Here is a 25,688-nt window from a genome sequence, read left to right on the forward strand (position 1 = left end):
TGATAAGATGGTGAGTGACAATTTTGGAGATGGGATCGTTGAGGAGTTACTTCAAAGGTTTTCAAGCAAAGTTTACCAACATTCACCACACTTCCTTCCATGCCTTTATCTTTCCAGCTGTCTTCTTTGTTTTGATATGGAAACCACATACTTCTTAGAAACCCCTCTCTCTCTCTCTCTCTCTCTCTCTATATATATATATATATATATATATATATATATATGCAAACGGAGCTTTTGAGGGTTTATTTGTGTGGGTGTTTACTTGGAGAAGCCTAAGTATATGTGTCTATGCGTATGTGTTTATCTGGGGAAGAAATTCTTAAACAATATGCTATATAAATGAAAGATTTGTGGCCCCATATATTTACTTGAAGAGAAAATGCATATGGTTCAAACTTTTTCTTTTTTCATTTTTCCTTTGTTTAGTACGGAGAATCATATATGAGCAACATGTGACAGCAGGGGTGGGAGGAAGTCACCCCAAGAATCTACAGCAGACATAGACATATCAGTATTAGCAAGCAAACAGACGAAAGGATCCCCATCTAAACAAAACCAACACATAGAAAGAAGGCAACAACGGGAAACAAGAAAATCTTTTCAACTTTCAACCATTACAAAACCGGCCACCATAGAGGGCAGGGGTACCTAAAGGGTTTTGCCAACAAGAGGCCGGGCAATGTACAATCAGTGACTAGGAGGTTTTTCCTAAATAATAAATAACCGTACCTACTACCCTTGAGAATAATAGTTTTCTTACAAAATAGCCAAAAGATATCACAATATTTCTTGCATATCTTCTCACTCGATTTCTGTTGAGCTCGAGCATTTTTGGTGAATTAAAGCTTCTGCTAAAACAGGATATAGTGAAACTTACAGTTTCAGCAAAACTCGACTTTCTCTTGTGAAAGTAAGATCAGCCCATATATCAAAATAGCAAAACTCAGTTTTGCCACAGAATTAACAAATCTCAATTGTCAGACCTATTTTTTTCCTTTACAACTACCTCCTTTCTTCCGCTCTACCCCCATCAGCCACATCACTACCACCACCCCTTCTCCACCATCATCACTAGATGGTAGCGGTGATGATAGGGTGGGTAAGAAAGTGGTGGTGGTGGTGGTGGAGAAGTCATGGTGGTGATGGGGATGATGGGGGTGGAGTGGAAGAACAGTTGTAAAAAAAAAAAAAATCTCACATTTAAGATTCGTTAGTTCTGTGGTAAAACTGGGTTTTGGTATTTCGATATATAGGCAAATCTCAATTTCATGGGCCAAAGTCAAGTTTTACTAGATCATGTTTTAGCGGAAAGCTAAAATGATCAGAAATGACGTCAAATTCAGATAAAATTGGGTGGGTGGGTATGCGAGAAATATAGTAATGTCTTTTGGCTATTTTGTGAAGTACCATAATTTTCAAAGGTAATACAGTCGTCTTTTGCAAAAAAAAAAAAATCTCCTTTAACATTGCAAGACAGAGAAAGCATGGCAGAAATCAGAATATCTCAGCAAATCAGGCTTCTCAATATTACTAAATGACCTCTTGTAAAGAAGGTTCAAAAAAAAACTGGCACGAGTACATCGCAATGCCAATTTGTACGGCCGGTAAGAACAAAAGAAAAAGGAACCCTATGTAAGCAATGTCTATCCATGAGAAGTCCAAACCTTGATAGAAATTCATAGCTCCAAAATTCAAAGCTTTTATCTGATGTTGAGATCAACAAATCTGACATCAAATAATCTAGAATTCCTCTGAAGCCAAAATACTACTACGCTTGAATGATTAGGAGGTTTTCCCTTTATCTAATAAGAAATAATAAATAACCGTACCTACTACCCTTGAGAATAATAATTTTCTTACAAAATAGCCAAAAGATATCACAATATTTCTTGCATATCTTCTCACTCGATTTCTGTTGAGCTCGAGCATTTTTGGTGAATTAAAGCTTCTGCTAAAACAGGATATAGTGAAACTTACGGTTTCAGCAAAACTCGACTTTCGCTTGTGAAAGTAAGATCAGCCCATATATCAAAATAGCAAAACTCAGTTTTGCCACAGAATTAACAAATCTCAATTGTCAGACCTATTTTTTTCCTTTACAACTACCTCCTTTCTTCCGCTCTACCCCCTTCAGCCCCATCACTACCACCACCCCTTCTCCACCATCATCACTAGATGGTAGCGGTGATGATAGGGTGGGTAAGAAAGTGGTGGTGGTGGTGGTGGAGAAGTCATGGTGGTGATGGGGGTGGAGTGGAGTGGAAGAACAGTTGCAAAAAAAAAAAAAAAAATCTCACATTTAAGATTGGTTAGTTCTGTGGTAAAACTGAGTTTTGCTATTTCGAAATATAAGCAAATCTCAGTTTCATGGACCAAAGTCAAGTTTTACTAGATCATGTTTTAGCGGAAGGCTAAAATGATTAGAAATGACGTCAAATTCAGAGAAAATTAGGTGGGTGGGTATTTGAGAAATATAGTCGTTTTTTGCAAAAAAAAAATCTCCTTTTAACATTGCAAGACAGAGAAAGCAGAATATCTCAGCAAATCAGGCTTCTCAATATTACTAAATGACCTCTTGTAAAGAACTACCGACAGGTTAAAAGAAAAACTGGCACGAGAAGTCCAAACCTTGATAGAAATTCCTATCTCCAAAATTCAAAGCTTTATCTGATGTTGAGATCAACAAATCTGACATCAAATAATCTAGCATTCCTCTGAAGCCAAAATACTACTACGCTTGATTGGACCACTCAATTCACGTCTATACAATATATTCAAAATACTGAGACAATGTTATTGTAATGAAAATATTGTGATCTTATAATTTGAATTAAAATATCGCAGTATTATAACAATATCTACATCTTTATCAGCTACTTTCTGGAAAATGATAATATTATATTTTTCTATTCTGCGTGCTATTTAAGATATTTTATTCTTAAATTTTTATTAGATTTTTTATCAATATTTTGTCGATAAAAGCCTGAGAACAACCAAAAATGTAAATTTCTCAAGGGAATTTAAATTGCATCATTTTTCCCATTCTAATAATATATTTCAATACAAATATTATTAAAATAAAGTAAAATTCCCACGACACGCAACTGCATGTCCACAAGTTATGTCACCTAGAAAAAAGAGCCAATATGATGCGTTGTTGTGATCTTATAATTTGCTCATGCCATCATCGTGGCCATCCCATTTGCATTTCAAATAGCTCACAAGTCAACAAAATCACGTGGCATTCATCCAAAATGCAAACAGAGGGCCACGATGTTGGCATGAGTAAAAACGCTCATGTTCATGTTCAGCTTCCGAGTTAGTGGTAGTAAAGACATGAGGGGCCTATAAATACAGCATCACAAGATTCATTCAAGTCATCAATAGCTTAGAGATCGCTATTGAAGATGGCCACAGGAGGAGGAGCACTTCCCAATGTTCCCATGCTTGGTGGCCAAGGCAATTACAGTTATATGCACAATTCAAGCTGTCAAGTATGTATTACTAATGGATAATCAAAAAGTATATATTATATATATATATATTAATACTCTTGTTACATGTATCAATCAACTGGCACTAAGGATGGCAGTAGACTGGACAAGCCCAGCCCCATCTCAAAATTCTGCCCTCCATCACCGCCTTAAGAATTTTGAGCTTCCATCTTAGTTTCATGTCCTTCATCTTTGGTCCAAATGGGGGCAAGGTGGGGGAGGGGGCGGCGCGGGGCTCCATTTTTTTTCGATCTACTGTCATCCCTAAAGAGTTTTTTAGCATTTTACTAACGGGAATTGCAGACGGGGCAGGGAGGGGGAAAACGTAAGTTCATTCTCACCTCCATCCCCGCATGGGTTTTGATTTTAACATGTCCTTCATCACGCGTCCAAATTGGGCAAGGCAGGGTAAGGTCCCGTTTTCCTCTGGTCCATTACCATCCCTAATTGTCATGAGAAACCCTGAGCATAGACCGCTCATCTTGAGCTCCTATCTAGGTTTTGAGCATACAATTAGAATCTCTTCCTGATTCAGAGTTTTTGCCTTTACAGGAGGGGGAGTCCGGGGGCTCTCCCTGGCGTGGGTCCTGTTGCGCGTTCAGCAGGTGGGGGTCAAGGCGACGCCACCCCTGGCGGGGTCTTAGGAGGGCAGTGCCCCCCAAAAGAAATTTTTTTTGAGCTTAAGTTTGAGACTCAATTTCTTGTGGATCAGACCCGATTTGTTCAAGTTTAGGGTTACATCCTTTGCCTTGTATAATTTTTTTTTCTTTCTCTCTTGTATCTGTTTTCACGTAAATCTGTGTGTTTTTGTTGTGGTTTGTTTCCTTCGGTTGTTTCTTGCTTGTGGTTTTCTTAACATTTTCCAATCCACGTTGAGCTCTATAACTGAGCAGGCTGGATGGCTCTGATGCAACTTAACAAGGCTTGATTGGCTTAATGATCCCATTGTGATTTACATTTTGTTCAGCCAAAACATTGATCTATTTTTAGTCTTTTTCTTGTCATTTTTGCAGCCAATTAATGCTTGCCGAGAGGCGTATCAGTCACAAGAGCTGATCGACTAATTGCAAGTAATTGGCAATTCAGTAAATCGTGATTACTCACCTAAAATCATTAATATTTTATTGGTATGAGTTTTTCATGTAAAGTTATTATTTTGTTAAAATATAAATTGTCTAAGAACAATTAAAGTTTCTTTTTGTTTAAATTCAACATCGAAATTCAGAAAAGTGCAATTAAAGGCAACAAAATCAATTTATGAAACCTATGATAACAAAAAATACTCAACTTAGTGAAATTTATCCAAAATAACATGTTTTACCTGATTTTAATGAATATGACTAGTGTTTAGTTTTTATGAAACTTATTAAATGAAATTACCGTACGAGAGGTAACTGATTCGTGATTTACCTGGATTATCTCATACAATAGTCTTAATTTTGTATCTTTCTAATATTATATCTCTATAACTAGTATAACAGGTGGTTTGCCTCTCTCTCTCTCTCTCTCTCTCTCTCTATATATATATATATATATAAAGTGGTAGCTGCAGCCGTTAGGTGCGCAGCTGCCAGTGGAAGTGGACACTTAGAATCTTTTCCCCGGAAAAACACTGTTCAGCGTGAAAATCTTAGTGGTGGATTTCAACCGCTGCAAAAGGTCTATTTTTTTGCTGGGACCTTAGCGACGGTCGAAACCGCCACTAATGGCCGCAGAGATGCACACGTCATTTTTAAAAAGTCACTTTAGCAGTGGTTTCAACCGCCGCTAAAATTCCCAACAAAAAATGTACCTTTAGTGGCGGTCCAAACCCGCCATTAAAGGTCTTTTTTTCATGATTTTGACGCTGAACAGCATTTTTGCACAGAATTCACCGAGTGTCCGTCACTTTCACTATGGATGCTCAGAAGCATTGCGCTCGAGGTAGCGCTCCTATTGATTCCACACCTATACATCACTATATATAGATAGACAGAAAAAGTGATAGCTATGCAATCCTTAGGTGCGTAGCTATGAGTGAAATGTTGTTGAGCGTCCATCGCACAAGAGATGGACGCTTAGTGTCTTTCTCGTGCAAAAAACACTGTTCAGTGTCAAAATCATGCAAAAAAGACCTTTAGTGGAGGTTTTTGACAGTTGCTAAAGGTTTGTTTTTTTGCTTGGACCTTTAGCGCAGACAAAACCGCTGCTAACGCCCCGGAGATGCATGCATCATTTTTAAAAAGATGCTTTAGCGGCAGTTTCAACCACCACTAAAGGTCCCAACAAGAAAATAGAGGATTTAGTCGAAAATGACCGTTAAAGGTCTTTTTGCACGGTTTTGATGCTGAACAGTCCATCGCCCTCAGCAGTGTTCAAATAGTAACTGCGCACCTAAGGGTTGCTCAGCTATGAATCTCTCTCTCTCTCTCTCTCTCTCTCTCTCTCTCTCTCTCTCTATATATATATATATATATATATATATATATATATATATATATATATATATATATATATATATATCAAAGAAGAGATTTTTAGCATGAGAGAGCCCACCAAAGAATAAATGGATTTCTTTTTTAAATGCTGAATTACTATTGTACTCTTAATGTGCGATGCCACAAAAAAATTCCGGTGCATTTTTCTGGCCACTACAAGGATGATGGTTAATAATGGCGATTTTTTTTGCCATTATTTCTCTATTTTGTCGCTGCCATTGGCCTATAACGGCGAGACTAAGTCGACGAAACAAAATGGCATTGGTTGACCAATGGCAACATTTATAAGTCACCGTTAAAGGGTGAACCAATACCCAAAGAATCTCGCTGGAACCGAAAACACTAATAACAACCACCACAAGAAAAATGCTACTTAGCGACGGAAATTTGCGACGGATTTTTTTCGTCACCAATTTGCGATGGATTAGCGAGCGAAAACTATTTGTCGCTAACGTTTGAAATATTTGCAAAATTAGCGACAGAAATATCTTCGTCGCTAAAGCTATCGCTAATTAGCAAGGGATTAGCGACAACATTTTTTCGTCGCCAAAACACTACAAAAAAAATGCTAATTAGCGACAAAATTAGCGAGGGAATTTTTCCGTCCGTAATCCGTCGCTAATTAGCGATGGATTAGGGATGGAAAAATTCCCTCGCTAATTCCGTCTCTAATTTTCGTCTCACCTGAGAAGCGGAATTTTCCCTCCCTCCGTTCAAATTTTTTTCTCCCTTTGTTTTTCCCTTCCGTTAGATTTAAACCTGGAGCTTGCCGGAGTCGAAGAGAGTGGCGACAAAGAGGAGGCTGCTGTTGGGGAGCCACTAAAGCCTGTCGGAGTCACCGACGCCGGAACGCGCCGGTTCAACAACATAGGCGTTGTAGCGCATTATGAATGCCAAGCACAGCACCACCCACTCCAAGCAAAATATGAGCACGCAGAGACCCCTCGCGAGCTTGAGTATCACCTCTGCGTCGTCTTCTCTGACGTACGACTTGAGGGACTGCAGGAAGTCTCCCATCCGCGTGAAGATGAGCACCGACACCGACCCCTCGAATATGGCCATCAACACGGTTGACACCATGTGGGAGGTGTACCAGCGCATGTGCGAGGCAGTGCTGGTGGCCGACGCGCAGCCAAATGTGGTGGCAACGATGGTGGTCACGTGGAGGAGGAGGATGAAGAAGTCATAGAGTGAAGGGAAGAGGTAGAGGAAGAGGGTGAGGAAAGATGCAACTGAAGGCAGCGCCGGTTTATCGCGATTGTTAGGGGAAGAGCGTCCCGACGCCGGAACGCGCCGGTTGTGCAAAAAAAATTGCTTCTTGCCGGAGAACGCGCCAGCAACGAGCAAATTTTTAATTTTTTTTTTTTTAAATTTAATGACGGATTAGCGACGGATATGATCCATCGCTAATTTAAAATAGCGAAGGACTCGTGATGGATCATATTCGTCGCTAATCCATCGCAAATTAGCGACAAAATTAGTGACGGATAAGTTCTGACACTACTTAGCATCGAAAAATCGCGATGAAAGTTTTTCGTCGCTAATCTGACACTAATCCGTCGCTAAACTGTTTAGCGACGGATTAGCGTCAGATTAGCGACGAATTTAGGTCATCGCTAATCCATAGGTTTCTTGTAGTGAGCGAGGTATCATATAACAACGAGGTTGTTTTAATCCATGTTTAAAATAAATTAATTAGTTGAGTCATTAAGGTATTCTAATTTACAATTTAATATCCCAATTATCTTTCTCTCTTTCTCTATTTCAACTTAAACAGGCTCTATAATTTCATGATGAAATTTTACTCCTACAACATGATAAAGCCACCCCTAACATTTCTATTACTGCTTACAGAGAAGCATATATCTGAATGTAAAGAAGATGATAGAGCATGCAATCCATGACAAATTTGATGTTCCAATTGATAAAGGCATAATCCGAATCGTAGATCTAGGCTGCTCAGTTGGACCCAACACGTTTTATGCTATGCAAACAGTCATTGATACAGTCTTGATCAAGCTCAAGAGCTTAACATATCATCAAGGAGAGGCACCACAATTCCAAGTATTCTTCAATGATCATATTGGAAATGATTTCAACATGCTTTTCAGTTCCCTCCCTTCGGAAAGACAGTACTTGGTGGCTGGAGTGCCTGGCTCATTTTACTCGCGGCTATTTCCCCGAGCATCCATTGAATACTTCAATTCTTCATTGGCCCTCCATTGGCTCTCCAAGGCCCTAGATGGTGTAGCCAACAAGGGAAGGGTCCATTGTTATGGTGGTGGGCCCGATGTCGTAAATGCTTATATGGCACAATTTAGGGCTGACATGGCAGCATTTCTCAATGCAAGGGCTCAGGAACTCATGCCTGGTGGATTACTGGTTCTACTATTTTTGTGTCGCCATGAATGTATGGCACCGGATGCACCACGCCATGATTTGTGGTTCGCTTATCTTGAGCCCATTCTTAGAGAATTTGTTTGTGAGGTATGTTCCCACATAATGGTATGTTTTATTTTAACATCAACACCACCGAATAATGTGATGCCATTTTTCAAAATGTTCTACTGAAAACTCTTCGAATTGTAAAGCCGCATATGTCATTAACAATATATTTTTTTTATGTACCTGAACATAGCAGCAGTTTCAAAATTTGCTAAAACATAACACTGATTTTCTCCGGACAATAGCTAAGCAGGAAAATGATTTTCAAAAATCACTGGTTGGGTATGTTGCATTACATCAGTGGACAAAAATGAATTTCCCGGCAAATAACATGTGCCCCCATACTATTTTGGAAAGTTTGCCTCCACACTGCCCATCTTGAGTAGATTAAATTACTAAAAAAAGGAAGAAATTTTTGTTTACAGGAACCAAACTTTTTTTGAAGAGCAGATATCTTAGTCTGCTAAGTATGAACAAAATCATTATTGGCAAAATGGCAAACTTGTATCTCTCAATCTAAGAATTATGGGAAGAAATCTAGTAGTAGATTAGAGAAGGGAATTGGTGTTCAAACTCCCTCTTGCTCTTTTGATTCTCTCTAAAAAACCAAGTTATAGTGCAAATTAAAGAGAAAAAAACTGGCCCAAGACTTTTTCCATGCCCAAATCTAGAATATCAAATCCACCGTAGAGACGAAGCAGATCCAACAATGTTCGGGGCTGCGTACCTAAGGGCGTGTTCTGCCCAACTAGGGGCAGCCACGTATGGCTGCCCCTATAGACATAGGGGAGCCCCCCTATTATTAAAGAGGGGACTTAAAAGTGTGAACATCCTTATTAGCATTCGGCCCGAACACACAACCATGTGGCATGGACTTAGCGGAACATGTAAGTGAATTAATTATCAGAATAAATTAAAAAAATAAAAAATCAACAAGTATTAATGGTTAGACTATGTTTTTTTTTTTAAAGAAGAATATTTAATTTATATATAATTAGAAGAATTAATTACTTCAAGAGACTGTTTTGGATTGACTGAGAGATCACTTGTTGAACAAGGGGGCCCAGAGTATTAAAGTTAAGAGGGTATCAAGAAATCTGGTGTGCAATGGTTAGACTATGTATTGATAATAAATTAAATTGTGCTTGCATGATTAAAGGGTAAGGTGAAAGAAGAGGAGCTAGACTCATTCCAAGTGCCAATATATACACCAAGCATTGCCGAGTTTAAGGAGGCAGTAGAGATGAACGGGTGCTTCACTATCCATGTCGGGCAGCTGGTTGATCAAGTGTGGGGAATGAAAGGAGGTGGAGATCAAGAGTCTGAGGCTGATCTTAACCAGCTAGCAAGGTCTGTTGGCACTGCATCCAGGGCCGTATATGAGAAGATGGTGAGCAACCACTTTGGTGAAGAAATTGTTGAGGAGCTATTCCAAAGGTTTCCAAGCAAAGTTTACAACCATTTCACCAGTCTTCCTTCCATGCCTTCACCTCCACCAGCCGTCTTCTTTGTTCTGCAAAAAAAAACAATTCATTAGCCTCTCTCTCTCTCTCATGATCCGCTTGTTTTTTGTTTGTTTTGCTCCTGCTTTGTTTATGTTCTGTTTTTGTTTTTCCTCCTTTTGTTCATTTTGGGTTCAACTCTGTTACACCCCTTCTGTGGCTATGTTGAAACCTTGTTTCGTCTCTCTCTCTCTCTCTCTCTAGATATATATATATATATATATATATATATATATATGAAGAAAAATGTATGGCGCCATAAAACCATATGGTGGTAAATATTCTTGTCTGTATGAATTCAGCCGCCAAGTGTTGGATCTAGTAATATAAATGTGTTTTACTTAAAATGAGTGTAGCTTCATGCAAGAAGTGTTGCTATGAATGTGGAAGATCTCTCCAAGAGACTTCAGAAATATGAAATGCTTAAGGTAGCTAATCTTAGCAAAAAACATAAAGGGAAAAGGTAAACAATGCAGCTTCATCTTAAGATGTTGGTTGCTGTAAACACCCCAAATTTTCACTCACCTCCCCGACACTTCTACCAGTCATCATGATCAATCCTCTGAGATCATTAGGAGGGCAAAATGGTCATTTTTTGAGATGAGACCTTGCAGTAATTCATTCTCAATTCTCAAAATTTCTCTATTTAGGCTCAGAAATATCCTCAAACTGCAAAATTTTAAAATCCTACTCTTGACAAGAAGCTAGAATTTCCAATTCCTGATTCAGAGTGGTGTTTCATGAGACATGTCTTTGCATATCATCGCATGAGCATTTATATCATCTCACTGTACAGCATGTCATTTCGAGATCCAGAATTCCTGATTTTCAAAATTATCAATCCAGATTCGAATTTTAACTCTTTCAAAATTGATTTCAAATCCCTGGGTTTTTCAAAATTGTCAGTTTCTCTCATCTTAACCCCCAGGACTTCGAATTACAAAAGTTTTCTAAGGAAAACAATCTGGATAGTTTTGATATTGATTTTTAAATTTCGTTAGTTGGAAAGAAGGGGACGCAACTTTAAATTTAGAAGATTTTATTTCAAACTTTTGCAAAAAGACTTTGAATTTCTTTACAAAATCTCTGCATTTTTTTATATATTTTGCCCTGTAGGACCATTTTCCTTCTAAATTTTTGAAATCAAGCCAAATTTTACTTCGTATTTTCCAATTAGCTTATTATAAAAATCCCAAAAAGGAATTTATTTATGTTGATTTTGCTTTTTATTTCAAATAACGAAATGATGAGGGACCCACCCTGGAGTGGCGTCACACTCAAATTCCCAGGCATTTCTCTTATTTTCAAGCGGGGCCCACCCCGAAATAGCACAAATTTACAAATCCTTTTCTTTTCATTTTATTTGTTTCTACAAAATAAAGAAAGTGGGCCCACGCATAGGTGGTGCCTCACTAGAGCTCCCTGCAGAGAAAAACAAATAAATTTTTTTGCGAGGTATGTTCCCACATAATGGTATGTTTTATTTTAACAACGACACCACCGAATAATATGATGCCATTTTCAAAATGTTCTACTGAAAACTCTTCGAATGAGGCTGTTAAAGGTGACATGAAAGATTGTAAAGCCGCAGATGTCATTAACGATATTTTTTTTACGTACCTGAACATAGCAGCAGTTTCAAAATTTGCTAAAGCATAACACTGATTTTCTACGGACAATCGCTAAGCAGGAAAATGATTTTAAAAAATTACTGGTTTGGTATGTTGCATTACATCAGTGGACACAAATGAATTTCCCTACAACTAACATGTGCCCCCATACTAATTTGGAAAGTTTGCCTCCACACTGCCCATCTTAAGTAGATTAAATTACTTAAAAAAGGAAGAAAATTTTGTTTACAGGAACCAAACTTTTTTTGAAGAGCAGATATCTCAAGTCTGCTAAGCATGAACAAATTCATTACTGGCAAAATGGCAAACTTGTATCTCTCAATCTAAGAATTATGGGAAGAAATCTAGTAGTAGATTGGAGAAGGGAATTGGTGTTCAAACAACCTCTTGAACTTTTGATTCTCTCTAAAAAGCCAAGATATAGTGCAAATTAAAGAGAAAAAAACTGGCCCAAGACTTTTTCCATGCCCAATTCTAGAATATCAAATCCACCATAGAGACGAAGTAGATCCAACAATGTTCGGGGCTGCATACCTAAGGGTGTGTTCTGCCCAACTAGGGGGAGCCACGTATGGCTGCCCCTATAGACATAGGGGAGCCCCCCTCTTATTAGTATTCAGCCCCCCGAATACACAACCATGTGGCATGGACTTAGCGGAACATGTAAGTGAATTAATTATCAAAATAAATTAAAAAAATAAAAAATCAACAAGTATTAATGGTTAGACTATGTTCTTTTTTTTTAAAGAAGAATATTTAATTTATATATAATTAGAAGAATTAATTACTTCAAGAGACTGTTTTCGATTGACTGAGAGATCACTCGTTACAAAACAAGGGGGCACAGAGTACTAAAGTTATGAGGGTATCAAGAAATCTGGTGTGCAATGGTTAGACTATGTATTGATAATAAATTAAATTGTGCTTGCATGATTAAAGGGTAAAGTGAAAAAAGAGGAGCTAGACTCATTCCAAGTGCCAATTTATACACCAAGCATTGTCGAGTTTAAGGAGGCAGTAGAGATGAACGGGTGCTTCACTATCCACGTCAGGCAGCTGGTTGATCAAGTGTGAGGAATGAAAGGAGGTGAAGATCAAGAGTCTGAGGTTGATCTTAACCAGCTAGCAAGGTCTGTTGGCACTGCATCCAGGGTCGTATATGAGAAGATGGTGAGCAACCACTTTGGTGAAGAAATTGTTGAGGAGCTATTCCAAAGGTTTCCAAGCAAATTAAGTTTCCAAGCATTTCACCAGTGTTCCTTCCATGCCTTCACCTCCACCAGCCATCTTCTTTGTTCTGCAAAAAAAAACAATTCATTAGCCTCTCTCTGTCTCTTTCTCATGAGCAGCTTATTTTTCGTTTGTTTTGCTCTTGCTTTGTTTATGTTCTGTTTTTGTTTTTCTTGCTTTTGTTCATTTTGTGTTCAACTTTGTTAGACCCCTTGTGTGGCTATGCCGAAATCCTGTTTCGACTCTCTCTCTCTCTCTCTCTCTCTCTCTCTCTATATATATATATATATATATATATATATATATATATATATATATATATATATATATATATGAGGAAAAATGTATGGCTCTATAAAACCATATGGTGGTAAATATTCTTGTCTGTATGGATTCAGCCACCAAGTGTTAGATCTAGTAATATAAATGTGTTTTACTTAAGATGAGTGTAGCTTCATGCAAGAAGTGTTGCTATGAATGTGGAAGATCTCTCTAAGAGACTTCAGAAATATGAAATGCTTAAGGTAGCTAATCTTAGCAAAAAACATAAAGGGAAAAGGTAAACAATGCAGCTTCAACTTAAGATGTTGGCTGCTAACCTCATAGAGAAGTTTAAAGATGGAAAGACATAATAGGATATTTAGGGAGGAAGCTGTAATACCCCGGAATAAGATTTGTAAAAAAAAAGGGGGGGGGGGGGGAAGACGGTTCACCAAAATTGGGGAACCACCTTCCCCATTCTTCCACACTAAGAAAAATGTGCATTGGCGACAGATGCTATCCGTCACTAAATAAGTTAGTGACGTATTTTGTGATGAATTAGCAACGAATAACATCTGACGCATAACCTTAGTTGCTAAAGTGCGACAGTATTTATCTGTCGCCAATACCTCACTAAGTAGTGACAGATCATGTACGTCGCAAATGCATCGCTAAATAGAGACTGATTTGGTTATGCGACGGAATTTAATCTGTCGCTATTATGTCGCTACTATTTAGCGACGGATACTTATCCATCTTAAACTGACGACTCCTTCAAATTAGCGACGACGTAGCGATGAATATTATCCGTCACTACTCCATCGTAAATTTTTAATAAAAATTTTTAAAAAAATTGAAATAATTAGAAACTCAAAAAAATTTCTCGTTATACAATTCATATATCCTGCTTATTTAAAAAAAATACACATACAAAAAAATATGTATACATGTGAAACAAATTAAACACAATATCTAAATTAAGCAAAATTTAACAACCAAATGCAGTCCTTGTGAAGTTATAATTAGTTACAAGTTTCTCAAACAAATTAAACAGACAAATCTAATCCTCACCAAGATTTTGGGCATCATCCTCTTCATTTTCTCGATCTGTCCTTCTTTCCATGCCTCCATCAGCTCCTCTACGTTGATCATCTCCAGTATCCTACAAAAGAGAACCAAAATGTTATTATTTATAAACAAAATATAATGAAATAAATTATATGCAATCCACCTAATCTAATGCAACAAAGTAAATGGTTGAATGACACATAGACTAGTAATAAACTGAAGAATATTAACAGAATTATAAGATAAAATTTAGAGTAATTCAATCATGCATACCTGATGGGCACCTGAGCTCATGTTGAATGCAGATGAAGTTCCTCTATTCTGAAAAATGTTATGCAACTCATTACGGACAATGTTGAGAATGACTTCATTTAAAAAGTATTGTATTTTGTCCTCAAGACGTTGACATACACCATCCCAAGACATAGCAGGGTCAATCGGACGTTGGGAGTTGATGCTGGTGGGAAAACTCTGTGAGCCATGGCTGCAGGAGGCAACGACTGTTGTGGTGTTCATGTTACTCCCAAACTCGAATACACGACCCTTTTTGGGTTCACTAGTAGCAGTCACCCATGCTGCAGGATCAAAAGGCGAATGCTGAGTGGAGTCATCGCCATATCGTTGTACCATTTGTTGCTCGTATGACTCCTACAAAGTAATGATTAGAATATAAATTAATAATTAAGAATTACAATGTTTATGATAACATAATTCAAAGTAACTTGTATATTATAATGTTTATTAATACAATAAATACATACCGATGTCGCTCTCACCTTCTCTAATACAAAATCTTTTGTGCTCTTACGTTTATGTGTTTCAACAAGCACATCTTTGTAAGGCACAATGTCTCACTTTTCTGCTTCCTGCAATGTTACATAATAAAAAAAATTGATTAATAAGTATGCAGAAATACTTACAAATTTGACAATATATATATATATATATATATATATATATATATATATATATATATATATATATTGATGAGTTACCATTTTCTTCTGATGGCTCTCAAAAGTCCTAGATTCACATGTGTGTAGCTGGGCATCGGGCATCGCTGCTCGGTTTTGTGCAGTCTTTGCTGAGCGGTTTCAAAAATCATTGCTCGCCCACTTGTGGCACATGCCCTCCCAATAATCTCTCCTGACAGTAGAAGGCCCATGGCCCTTCCACTGCAGTGGATCATCTATCCCAGCAGCTATTTTTTTTGCTGTAGTTTTCATATTGTGCAGCATGTCGACAAATCGATTGGCAGTCACTTTTTGCCACACTACCCTCACGTCTTTCTCCTTGTTTTCACTCACAAAGCGATGAGAAGCCTACAAATACTTTCATAAAGTTAGCACACATAAATATAAAACACTTGTTATTTTAAATGATTGCATACCATGAATGAGAAAATTAATCTGTCCAACACCTCTCTCGGGTACTCTTTCCATTACGCTACCAATCCTGGAAGATGATGAAGTAATGACTTCGTAATTCTTCGTATTACTTCTTGCTACTCAAACCTCGCACTGCACATGAAAATATATAAATTAATAATCGACTGTCGATATATACTTTTTATGAGTTAAATATTGGACAAGTGACAATGAAATACTTACGGTCAACCATCGATATACACTATTTGAATTACTTGTTGTGTGTCATACTGAGAAGACCCTGCATCCGGCATAGGTGGGTCACGTGTAGGCGAAACAACACCTACAGAACAATGAGTTAAAAATTTACATAATGTATATTTAAACTAATCAAGTATACAATTATTTAAATGATATACCTATTGAAGCAGCCTTTGAAGATGAAGGCTCAAACTGGCTACCACTGGGTGTTCGACGGCTGTTTCCTCCACAAACCATATTCTAACAAACAAAAAATAGAAAAAACACAATACATTTCAATACATTCAAATCATTCTAATCAATCAGATCAAATTGGAAAAAACTTTATGACAAGACATTCAAATATTGTAATACATTCAAATAATTTTATCACGTTACAATAAATTCAATTCATAACTCTATACCTATCGAACATACATAATCAAATCGAAAAATAAGTTTATGCAATACATTCAAATATTGCAATACATTTCAATACATTCAATCACTGTAATACCGATACTTGTCATTGCGAATTCAATAAAACTGTCAACAACATCAATATATTCATGCGACACCTCATTATCAACTATCCTACAGTACATCCATTCACAGTTTGCATCCATTTTGTCCTATAATATTACAGATATTATCATCACCAATTAAAAGATAATCTTAGTAATGCTATGATGAAACAAATAGCATTTTCCAAATGCAATCCATTCATGGTTTGTGATGGACAATAAAAATGCCATAAGAAGGCAACAAACACTTATGGAAAGCATTTTCCAAATTTGTGATTTTATAAAGAGAGCTTATCAAAGCAAAGATTCAATAATGGGTAGATAATCAATCACAACAATATGCCTTATGACAACAATTTTGCATAAATATGAATCATTCTTAACATGATCAATTCTTGAAAATGAAGACATTTATATCAAAAAGTCTTATTATGCAACAAACACAATACGAAATATTAAGCAAATAATGCATATGAAATTTCAAGCTCACAAAAGATCTCTCTTAATGAACACAATGGTTCAAACAACATACTCACAAATACTCAAAAAAGGGCACATACAAAAGAGAGAAAATATATCTCATTAAAGTGGGATAGAGCCCACATAAGAATTTTTTAGAAGAACCTTTTATAACACAATTATTACCAATCATGAATATTTGAAAGATCATTTATATAGAGGCTATGGAATTATACCAATCATAATGCAATCTATTTTGACACATTTTAAAGAACATTGAGTTATCAAAATGCATTCAAACAAAACAAACTAGAGATGAACACAAAAATCTAGGATCATTCTCAAGCATCGAGAATATTTGTAGCTTTGATTTTTGAGGAAAACATCTCAACGCTATCAATTGTAATACAAAAATATATATTTTCAAAAGATGACACAAGAGAGTTTAACAAGGAACCAAAGCATATGTATAGATAAAATAGACTAAGTGCATACATTCTCATAGAAAAAGCACTCATGCAATAATTAAATGAAAAATAACTTCATGCAAGCATGGATACAGATACATCAAATATATATATATGAGGAAAAATGTATGGCTCCATAAAACCATATGGTGGTAAATATTCTTGTTTGTATGGATTCAGCCACCAAGTGGAAGATCTAGTAATATAAATGTGTTTTACTCAAGATGAGTGTAGCTTCATGCAAAAAATGTTGCTATGAATGTGGAAGATCTCTCCAAGGGACTTCAAAAAAATGAAATGCTTAAGGTAGATAATCTTAGCAAAAAACATAAAAAGAAAAGGTAAAAAATGTAGCTTAATCTTAAGATGCTGGTTGCTAACTTCATAGAGAAGTTTAAAGATGGAAAGACATAATAGGATATTTAGGGAGGAAGTTGTAAAACTCTGGAATAAATTCGTAAAAACAAAAAAAAGGGGGGGGGGGGGGGGGGAGGAGGAGAAGACGGTTCCCCAAATTGGGGAACCACCTTCCCCATTCTTCGTAAAAAAAAAAAAGAGAGGAGAGCAGGGGGGTGAGGATAAACCTCACCCCCCAAGATCGTCGGGAAGGTGAGGGTTATCCTCACCCCACCATGAGGGCTATAAATAACCCTCACGGTGCGGCTCTCCTCCTCGGTCAAGCAAGAGGGAGAAAGTGGCAGCGAGCAAGGGAGAGAGAGAGATGAAAAAAAAAGGAAAGACTTAATGGATTCCAGTCGCCGCTGAGATAAGGGCCTTTACCCTCTTATTCTTCTTCCTCGTTCCTCTTGTTTTTTTGGGCAATACGAGGGTCAGCATCCATTGCTGTCGACGAGTTGCAGAGAAGCAAAAAAAATGAGACTGAGAGAGAGAGAGAGGGTTGGTCAGCCCCTCTGTCACAAAGAGAAGAAGAGAGGTGCAATTCAGAGAATGGCCCCTTCTGCAACTGAGAAGACGAAAGGGGCAAAGCCCCTTCTGCTTTCGTTTTCTCTTTAAAGGGGAACTGAACCAAAAGAAAAAAAATGTGTCAGTCGAATCAGTTCAGACCAAACCGGTTTTGGTTGAGTCAGTTCAGACCTAACCGATTTGGACTGACTCAGACAGATCGAACCGGTTTGGGTTTGACCCAAACTGAGTCAGGTCTGACTGAGTATCAGATCCAAACTGGTCTGATCTAGCCTAGACTGAATCTGGATCCAATCTGATCCAGTCGATTTGAATAGATCCAACTAGAACTGGATCTAGAGATATCTGGTTCTAGATCTGAACTGATTGTTTTGGATCTAGAACAGAACTTGATCTAGTTAGTATCAGTACTGGATCAAGATCAGAACTAGACCTGGATCTAACTGAATGAATTAGTTTTGGATCCAAAATAAAATTGTGTTTGGATCCAATCAGATAGTTTTGGACCTAGTTCATAAATGGATCTAGATCGAGTTGTGAGTTATTTTTGAATTTTAAAAATAATTATCAAAATAACTAAAATACCCTTTATGTACTCAAGATTTATTTTGGTAAAATGGGCATAACTTTGCACTCTAAACTCAAAATTGAGTGAGATTTGATGCGTTGAACTCGTATCATAGAGGAAAATTTATTTGTTCATTGGTTATAGTCAAATCAGAGATACAAAAATTGAGCTCTCATGAGTCAATTCGAGAGGGGTATTTTGATAATTTTATTAAAGTATAAGAGGTTATATACATTAATATGAATATGCTTGTGTAATGACCATATCCTACTATTAGAGCATTTTGAGACCCGATTGCGACTAGAGCACAATATTCATATTCGAGGTAAGGGATATTATAAGTAAAATTTAGATGCAAATAATTTTTTTTACGTAGCATGTTATTGTAATATTGTGAATTAGCATAATAGCATTTGAATATGATCTTGATGTATATAAATGATCATGCATGATATTATGAGATGATTGCATACACATGTTAATTGTGGCATGACATGTATATTAGAAAGAGATTATTTTGTGATAGCATATCTGTGAAATAAGTTACCAATAATATGCATCATGATGAGATTGTGATTAGATTTGAGTTCCTTTATTCTATTCATGTTGTGAATAGATATATTAAGATTAACATGTATAACCCCTTAAATCCCAAAAGTGACGACCTTTGGTAAGGGCTACCTTGTTCGTGGCCAGAGTGCAGCCACCATGTAGAGTAGGCTACCGATGATTTAACGATGTGGAGACCCTATATTGACGTGTTCTTATGATGAGTTAAGTGTGAGTCCTAATGTCATCCTGAGATTAAAGAATAAGATTTATCATGATCATTTCACGATATCACTCATGAGAGAATGAGTAAAATAAGATTTTGAGAATATGGTTCAATGTGTTAAACTTAGCTTATGACTTAGGGTTATACTCTGGAAAGTAATACCAACCGAACTTGGACTCACGAGGTCCCAGATCAAAGTGTTACAGAAGCCCTTTCAGTGGATCATATGGGAGGCCAGTTTCAATGGTAATTGATCACAAGGTTTCACTTCAAGTGTCCAATTGCTTTGTTTTCTAATGTGTTCTAAGATTATTGTAAGCCTTTGCTTCTCTGGTGTTTCGGATGAGTGATTTTTCATAACTCATTTATTGCATGAGCTAATTTTTCTAATTAATATTATGTCATTATTTTTAAAAAAAAATTATTAATGTGTTTCACATGGTTTAGTTACTACAGTAAGAGGTTGTATCATGCTTATACACTACAATATTCATTTTCTGATGCAGTGAAAAATCAATGGTGCACAATTCACGAATTTAAGAGTTGTTTAAAAATGACGTAAAGGATATTTTGAAATCAACATTAACGTATGAAAATAGTAAATAGAACATGCTAAATATGCTCTAAAGGTAAGATTTTATTTTTAAATATTAAATCTATATAAGTCATGTATGTACCTCATTCATATGGTATCATTTCATAAACAATGAGGATGGCAGGTTATAAAAAAGTATAAGAAATTCGAAGGAATTCTGGGTTGGGTCTCGGGAATAGAATTTTGATGGCTAAAAGATCTTCCTATATTATATAATTCAATTATCTATGAGGACATGATTCTATAAATCACACACACACACACACACACATATATATATATATATATATATATATATCAATGAGATTGGTCTAAACTTTTTAAACACTCGATCCTAGCTCCTTGGGCACAAGAACCAAGAGTGACTTTCCACATCTTCTCGGCATACAAGAGTTTTTGAAAAATTCAGCAAATACATCTACAAACTCCTCTCGACAAGCTGGCCATCCAACTTTGAAAAACTCAATTGGGAACCCATCTATCTCTAGTGCTTTATTATTCGATAGCTCACAAATTGCTTCTTTTATTTCATCTACCATTAATAGCCGATTTAAAGATGCTCGTGATCTCTCATCAAAGGATATCATACATGTATCTTGAAAGTCAAATGAATCATGAGCAAATGTGGTTCAAAATTTTTCTTGGAAGTACATTGTGGCATTTGAGATAATATCCTCACCATCATAGATATGCATCCCTATATGTAGAGAGGGATAAAAAATTTCATGCCTTCTTGATGAATCAAATAGATGAAAGAATTTGGTGTTCTTATCCTCTTGTTGCATTCAATGTGACTTGGATCTTTGCTTCCATCTTAATTCTTGCCTTATCCTCTATTCAAAGATATTGTCAAGCAAATAGTATTATCGGACCTAGCAGATCCAGACCCATTATCCACATTTGGCGTGAATAGTTTGATCAAGATAGAGATAATGCTAACCACATTTGTCATGAACAACTAGAGGCCAATCGATCTCTCAATGATATGGATAATCCCATTTGCCAAAGAGATAAACTGGAAAAGAGAGAATTTTCTGATAACAAAGAGGAAGTTAGAAAAGATAAGAAGTTTATCTTATCTGATAGAAAGGCTCATCAAGATACAAATGTTATGTATATAAAAACATACAAAAACATTGAAAAAACTTAAGGAAGATTACATTGTCAACACATGGACGTAGGCGCCATTGTTGAACTACGTATATTGTTTCTCTCTTTTTCTCCCTCTCTCTCTCTATATATATATCTTATCATTTTTTCTTTTATTGTTAGCTTTCGAATTCGTTTATGGTATCATAGCTAAAATCTTGAATTCATATAGTTTATTTTCATGGCTGCTTCTTCTTCCTCAATAAAATTCTCATATCCCGCAACTTTGAATGTTGCTAATTTCGTATCATTAAAATTGACACACACTAACTATCTACTCTAGATGACGCAATTATTTGAGTTGACAAAAATTCAAGACCTCCACAGATTCATAAGCCATGAATCCCATGTCCCAAAGCAGTTTCTGGTTGATGATAATAGAGCTCATGCCAAAAATCCAGATTTCATCGCATCGAGGAAATCAGATCGACTACTACATGGGTAGATAACCAACACCTTATGCAAGGATGTTCTCGGATTTATTGTTGGGCTAGACACTATTGCATAAGTGTGGTTGACTCTTGAAGAGGCATTTTCACTTGACTCTCAAGAGTGTGAATGTTATTTGCTGCAGAAGCTTCTGCCATTTTGAAAGGTAGTCTTTCTCTCTTCGAATACATAGCCTCCTTCAAGAATACCTGTGATGAGCTTGCTGCAATTGGCAAACCTGTCAATGACAGGAACAAAGTATTCTCGTTGTTGAACGGTCTTAGACATGAATATAAAGCATTCATCATATCCATGATGAAGCCGCCAGTTTCTACATATAAAAATCTAATTTCTTTGCTTCAATCTCATGACACTTTTAAAACTCTCCAAACGCCTGACCACGATCCTTGTTCTAATCAAAATGTGGCATTCATAAGCCAACATCAAGATAAAAATCAAAACAACAAGAGAGGAGGTTTTCAAATTTGTTTTTCATCTCGAGGTCATTGTTTCTCTCAAATGGAAAACCAATCATTGCGTCAAATGAATCAACAATTTCAGAATAATCAAAACTACCAAAATACGCAAGGAAATCAACAAAAAGATAATATGTAGTGTGCCAAATCTATTCAAAACCAAATCATACTGCATTAAAGTGTTACCACAAGTTTAATCAAATGTACTAAGTTGACGACATTCTCCAAGCATTGGTGGCTATGACAGTCTCAGATAATCAAGATCATGCTTGGTTCTCTGACACGGGGGCCAACTCTCTTGCCAAAACTAACGAGGTATGCTTCATAATCATAATCTCTACTTCGGTCATGAAAAAATAATGGTGGAAAATGGAGAAAAACTCCCGATAACCCATGTTGGCCCAATTGACCTTCAAATAGGTCAGGAAAAACTTAGACTTGATAATGTTCTAGTTGTTCCTGACGTGAAAAAAAATTGATTTATGTTATCCAGTTAACTTATGATCAACCTTTATTTTTTTAATTCTATAATGATTAGTTTCTTATAAAGGACAAAGTGACCAAGAGACAGATAGCTTCGAGGCTTAGAAGCAATGACCTCTACATCTTGGAACCTACAAAGAAAGAGGCTTTCTTTTCGAATAGACAGCGCAATGTGAGCAAGGAAGAATGTCATCGCCATGTGGAACACCCGAGTATGAAGATAGTTGATTTTTGCAAAATAAAAGATTGATTTCTTTTTCAGCAAACAAAAATAACAATAAAACCATTTATGAAACTTGCATCATGGCCAAGTCAAGTCGACTCCCATTTACTAATTCTGAAGTATCTTCTAGTAAACCGTTTGATAAGATACATTAAGACATTTGGGGGCCAGCACCCGAGGTTTCTCATTAAGGTTTCAAGTATTATGTTATTATGGTCTATGAGTTCTCTAGATATGTTTGGATATACCTGTTAAAACTGAAATCTGATTTTCATAATCGATTTTATAAGTTTCATAAGTTGATTTTGAACAGATTCTATGACTCCGTTAAAATCTTTTAATCTAATGGTGGCAGAGAATTCATGGGACATAAATTTTAGCAATACTTAAGAGACAATGGAATTCATCATAATGTTTTCTGTCCTCACACGCCCAAACAAAATGGACGTGCAGAAAGAAAACATCGTAGTATTGTTGAACTAAGCCTTGCCATGATGTTTTTTGCTATGTTGCCTACAAAATTTTGGGTAGAAGTTTTTCTCACAGTTGTTTAGTTAATTAACCACTTACCCATCTCAGTATTAGAGATGACATTCCCATACAAGAAGTTATTTTGTAAATGGCTTGAATATGGATACCTCCGTATTTTTGGGACAAGGTGTTTTCCGCATTTGCGTGATTATGCCAAGAACAAATTTTCTCTGCAGTCTCTACCATATGTATTTTTGGGCTATAGCGATAACTATAAGGGATATCACTGCCTACATGTTGATACTGGTTGAGTTTACATCAGTCGACAAGTGATTTTTTATGAAAGTTGCTTCTCTTTCTAAGGTAGTTTGTATCATGGTCATGATCTTTTTCATTGGGAGCAAGTAAACTAGTGTCTAGCTGTACATATTGACAACCGAAATCGAAGCACCATCCTCTTGCACATGGTTTGATTGCTTCAGCATTTTTTTGCTGGGTATGGGTTTCTTCTAATTCATCTCTTTTCATTTGCCAACATGTACGAGGGTATATTTTTTTATTATTGTATGTCGATGACATCATTATCACTGTGAATAATTCTACTTTTCTGACCAATGTTATTAAGCAGTTGAGCACAAAATTTTCCATGATTGATCTTGGAGATCATCACCATTTTTGGGGAGTTCAGGTCCATTGGTTTGATGTAGGTCTTTTCCTTGATCACACTTGTTATGCTTATGAGATTCTCGATAAGGCTTAAATGAAGGACTGTTGCCTCATCTCCACCCCTATGGTTAGTCGCTCGTCACCGTCTCCTTTGCCTTCCTATGCCGATATTTGCTACCAACAGAGTTTAGTTGGGAGCCTCCAGTACCTCACTTTCACCCGACTGGACATCTCTTACAATGTTAGTTATGTTTGTCAGTATATGCACAATTCTTCTGAGTTCCATTTTTAGCTTGTCAAGCGTATTCTTCGGTATATCAAAGGCACCTTACATTTTGGCATCCGCCTTCTTGCTCATAATCCTCTCATTCTTTATGGGTTTTTGGATGCTGACTGGACCGACTATCCCACCACCTGTCGGTCTACTTTTGGCTATTGTGCCTACCTTGACGACAATTGTATTTTATGGAGCGCAAAGAAGCAACCAACGGTCGCCTGCTCAAGCACTGAAGCTAAATATTGCTCTTTAGCCTCTGCCACTGCTGAGCTCACTTGGATTATATTTATCCTTCATGATCTTGGCCTTTATATTCCATAAGCTCCTACAATATTATGCGATAATCTCTCTGTCTTCCATGTTTCGCAATCACTCTAAGCATATCGAGATCGACTACCACTTTGTATGTGAGAAGGTCGCTCAGAGTCCGCTCATTCCAACTTTCATCCTTTCCCATCTCCAAGTTGCTTATATATTTACCAAGCCATTGACGAATGCCACCTTCCATTCTCTCATACCCAAACTAGACTTGTGGACCACACCATCGCTCAATTTGAAGGAGGTTATTATCAGACCTAGCAGATCTAGACCTGTTATCCACATTTAGATAGTTTTGCCTATTTTGTATTTCCTCTACCTCTTTTAATCCTTCTTTATGAATTGCTGTGTTCATTTGTAATGCTTGCAATTCATCTTCCCAAGTTGCCACTTGTTGAAAACGTGTTGTCCCTTCACTTTTTGACCATTCAATGAGACGACCCCTCACATAATCCAATCTTTTAACCAATCTTAGAGCAGCCCTGGGTGGACAATTTTGCTTTTTAACTTGGAGAGAACCTCTGTTAATGTCATGTCAACCTCAAAGTATGGACAATTTTGCTCTTTCTATCCATAATTTAGATATGGCTATAGTCTGACCAGTTTGGGTCCCAAGGACAAATCCTTTATCTCTTCAGCCATTTCCTTTGTGGCCTCATTATCGTGAAGTTGCAGTGGTAGTGGCTCCATCTTGCCATTTTCACTCCCTGTTATATAGCCAATCTCCATTCTGCTTACCCTTCCCGTGGTAGATACCCAGATTCATACGTAACTTGAGACCATGATGACTATACCCATCTGAGCATGTTTACTACAAGCGATTGTGATGGTATATATATATATATATATATATATATGTGCCCTACTCAAAGTGATCACAAGAGTGTTGGCCACAAGTGATTCGTTAACCCCTTGCAATGTGCTTTTGTTCCAAAACAGCAAACACATGATGCACAGTTTAAAGTAGAAGACATGTTTGCTCAAAATAGACCTTCAAAAAGCTTTTGATTCTATGAGTTCGATCTTTCTTCATGTCTTTTAAAGAATGAGAACAGGATAGAGATGGATAGGGTGGAAAAAATCCATTTTAGATTCCTCTTCAATTTTTTTTGGGTATTAGTAGACGTAAAGGATCTTTTTTCAAGCCAAACCACGGGCTCTGTCAT

At 36.8% G+C, this 25,688-nt stretch overlaps 1 protein-coding gene across 1 annotated transcript; it reads left to right on the top strand.

Annotated features, from left to right (window-relative positions):
- Positions 1 to 3,410: 3,410 nt before the first annotated feature.
- Positions 3,411 to 9,956, top strand: LOC149815660 (loganic acid O-methyltransferase-like). Its single transcript, XM_089990597.1, has 3 exons — positions 3,411 to 3,497; positions 7,829 to 8,461; positions 9,579 to 9,956. The coding sequence occupies exons 1-3, from the start codon at positions 3,411 to 3,413 to the stop codon at positions 9,954 to 9,956; spliced, it is 1,098 nt and encodes a 365-aa protein (XP_089846723.1).
- The last annotated feature ends 15,732 nt before the right edge of the window (positions 9,957 to 25,688 follow it).

Source organism: Nuphar pumila, chromosome 15, assembly GCF_984573655.1.
Source record: "Nuphar pumila chromosome 15, dmNupPumi1.hap1.1, whole genome shotgun sequence".
Classification (NCBI taxonomy): domain Eukaryota; kingdom Viridiplantae; phylum Streptophyta; class Magnoliopsida; order Nymphaeales; family Nymphaeaceae; genus Nuphar; species Nuphar pumila.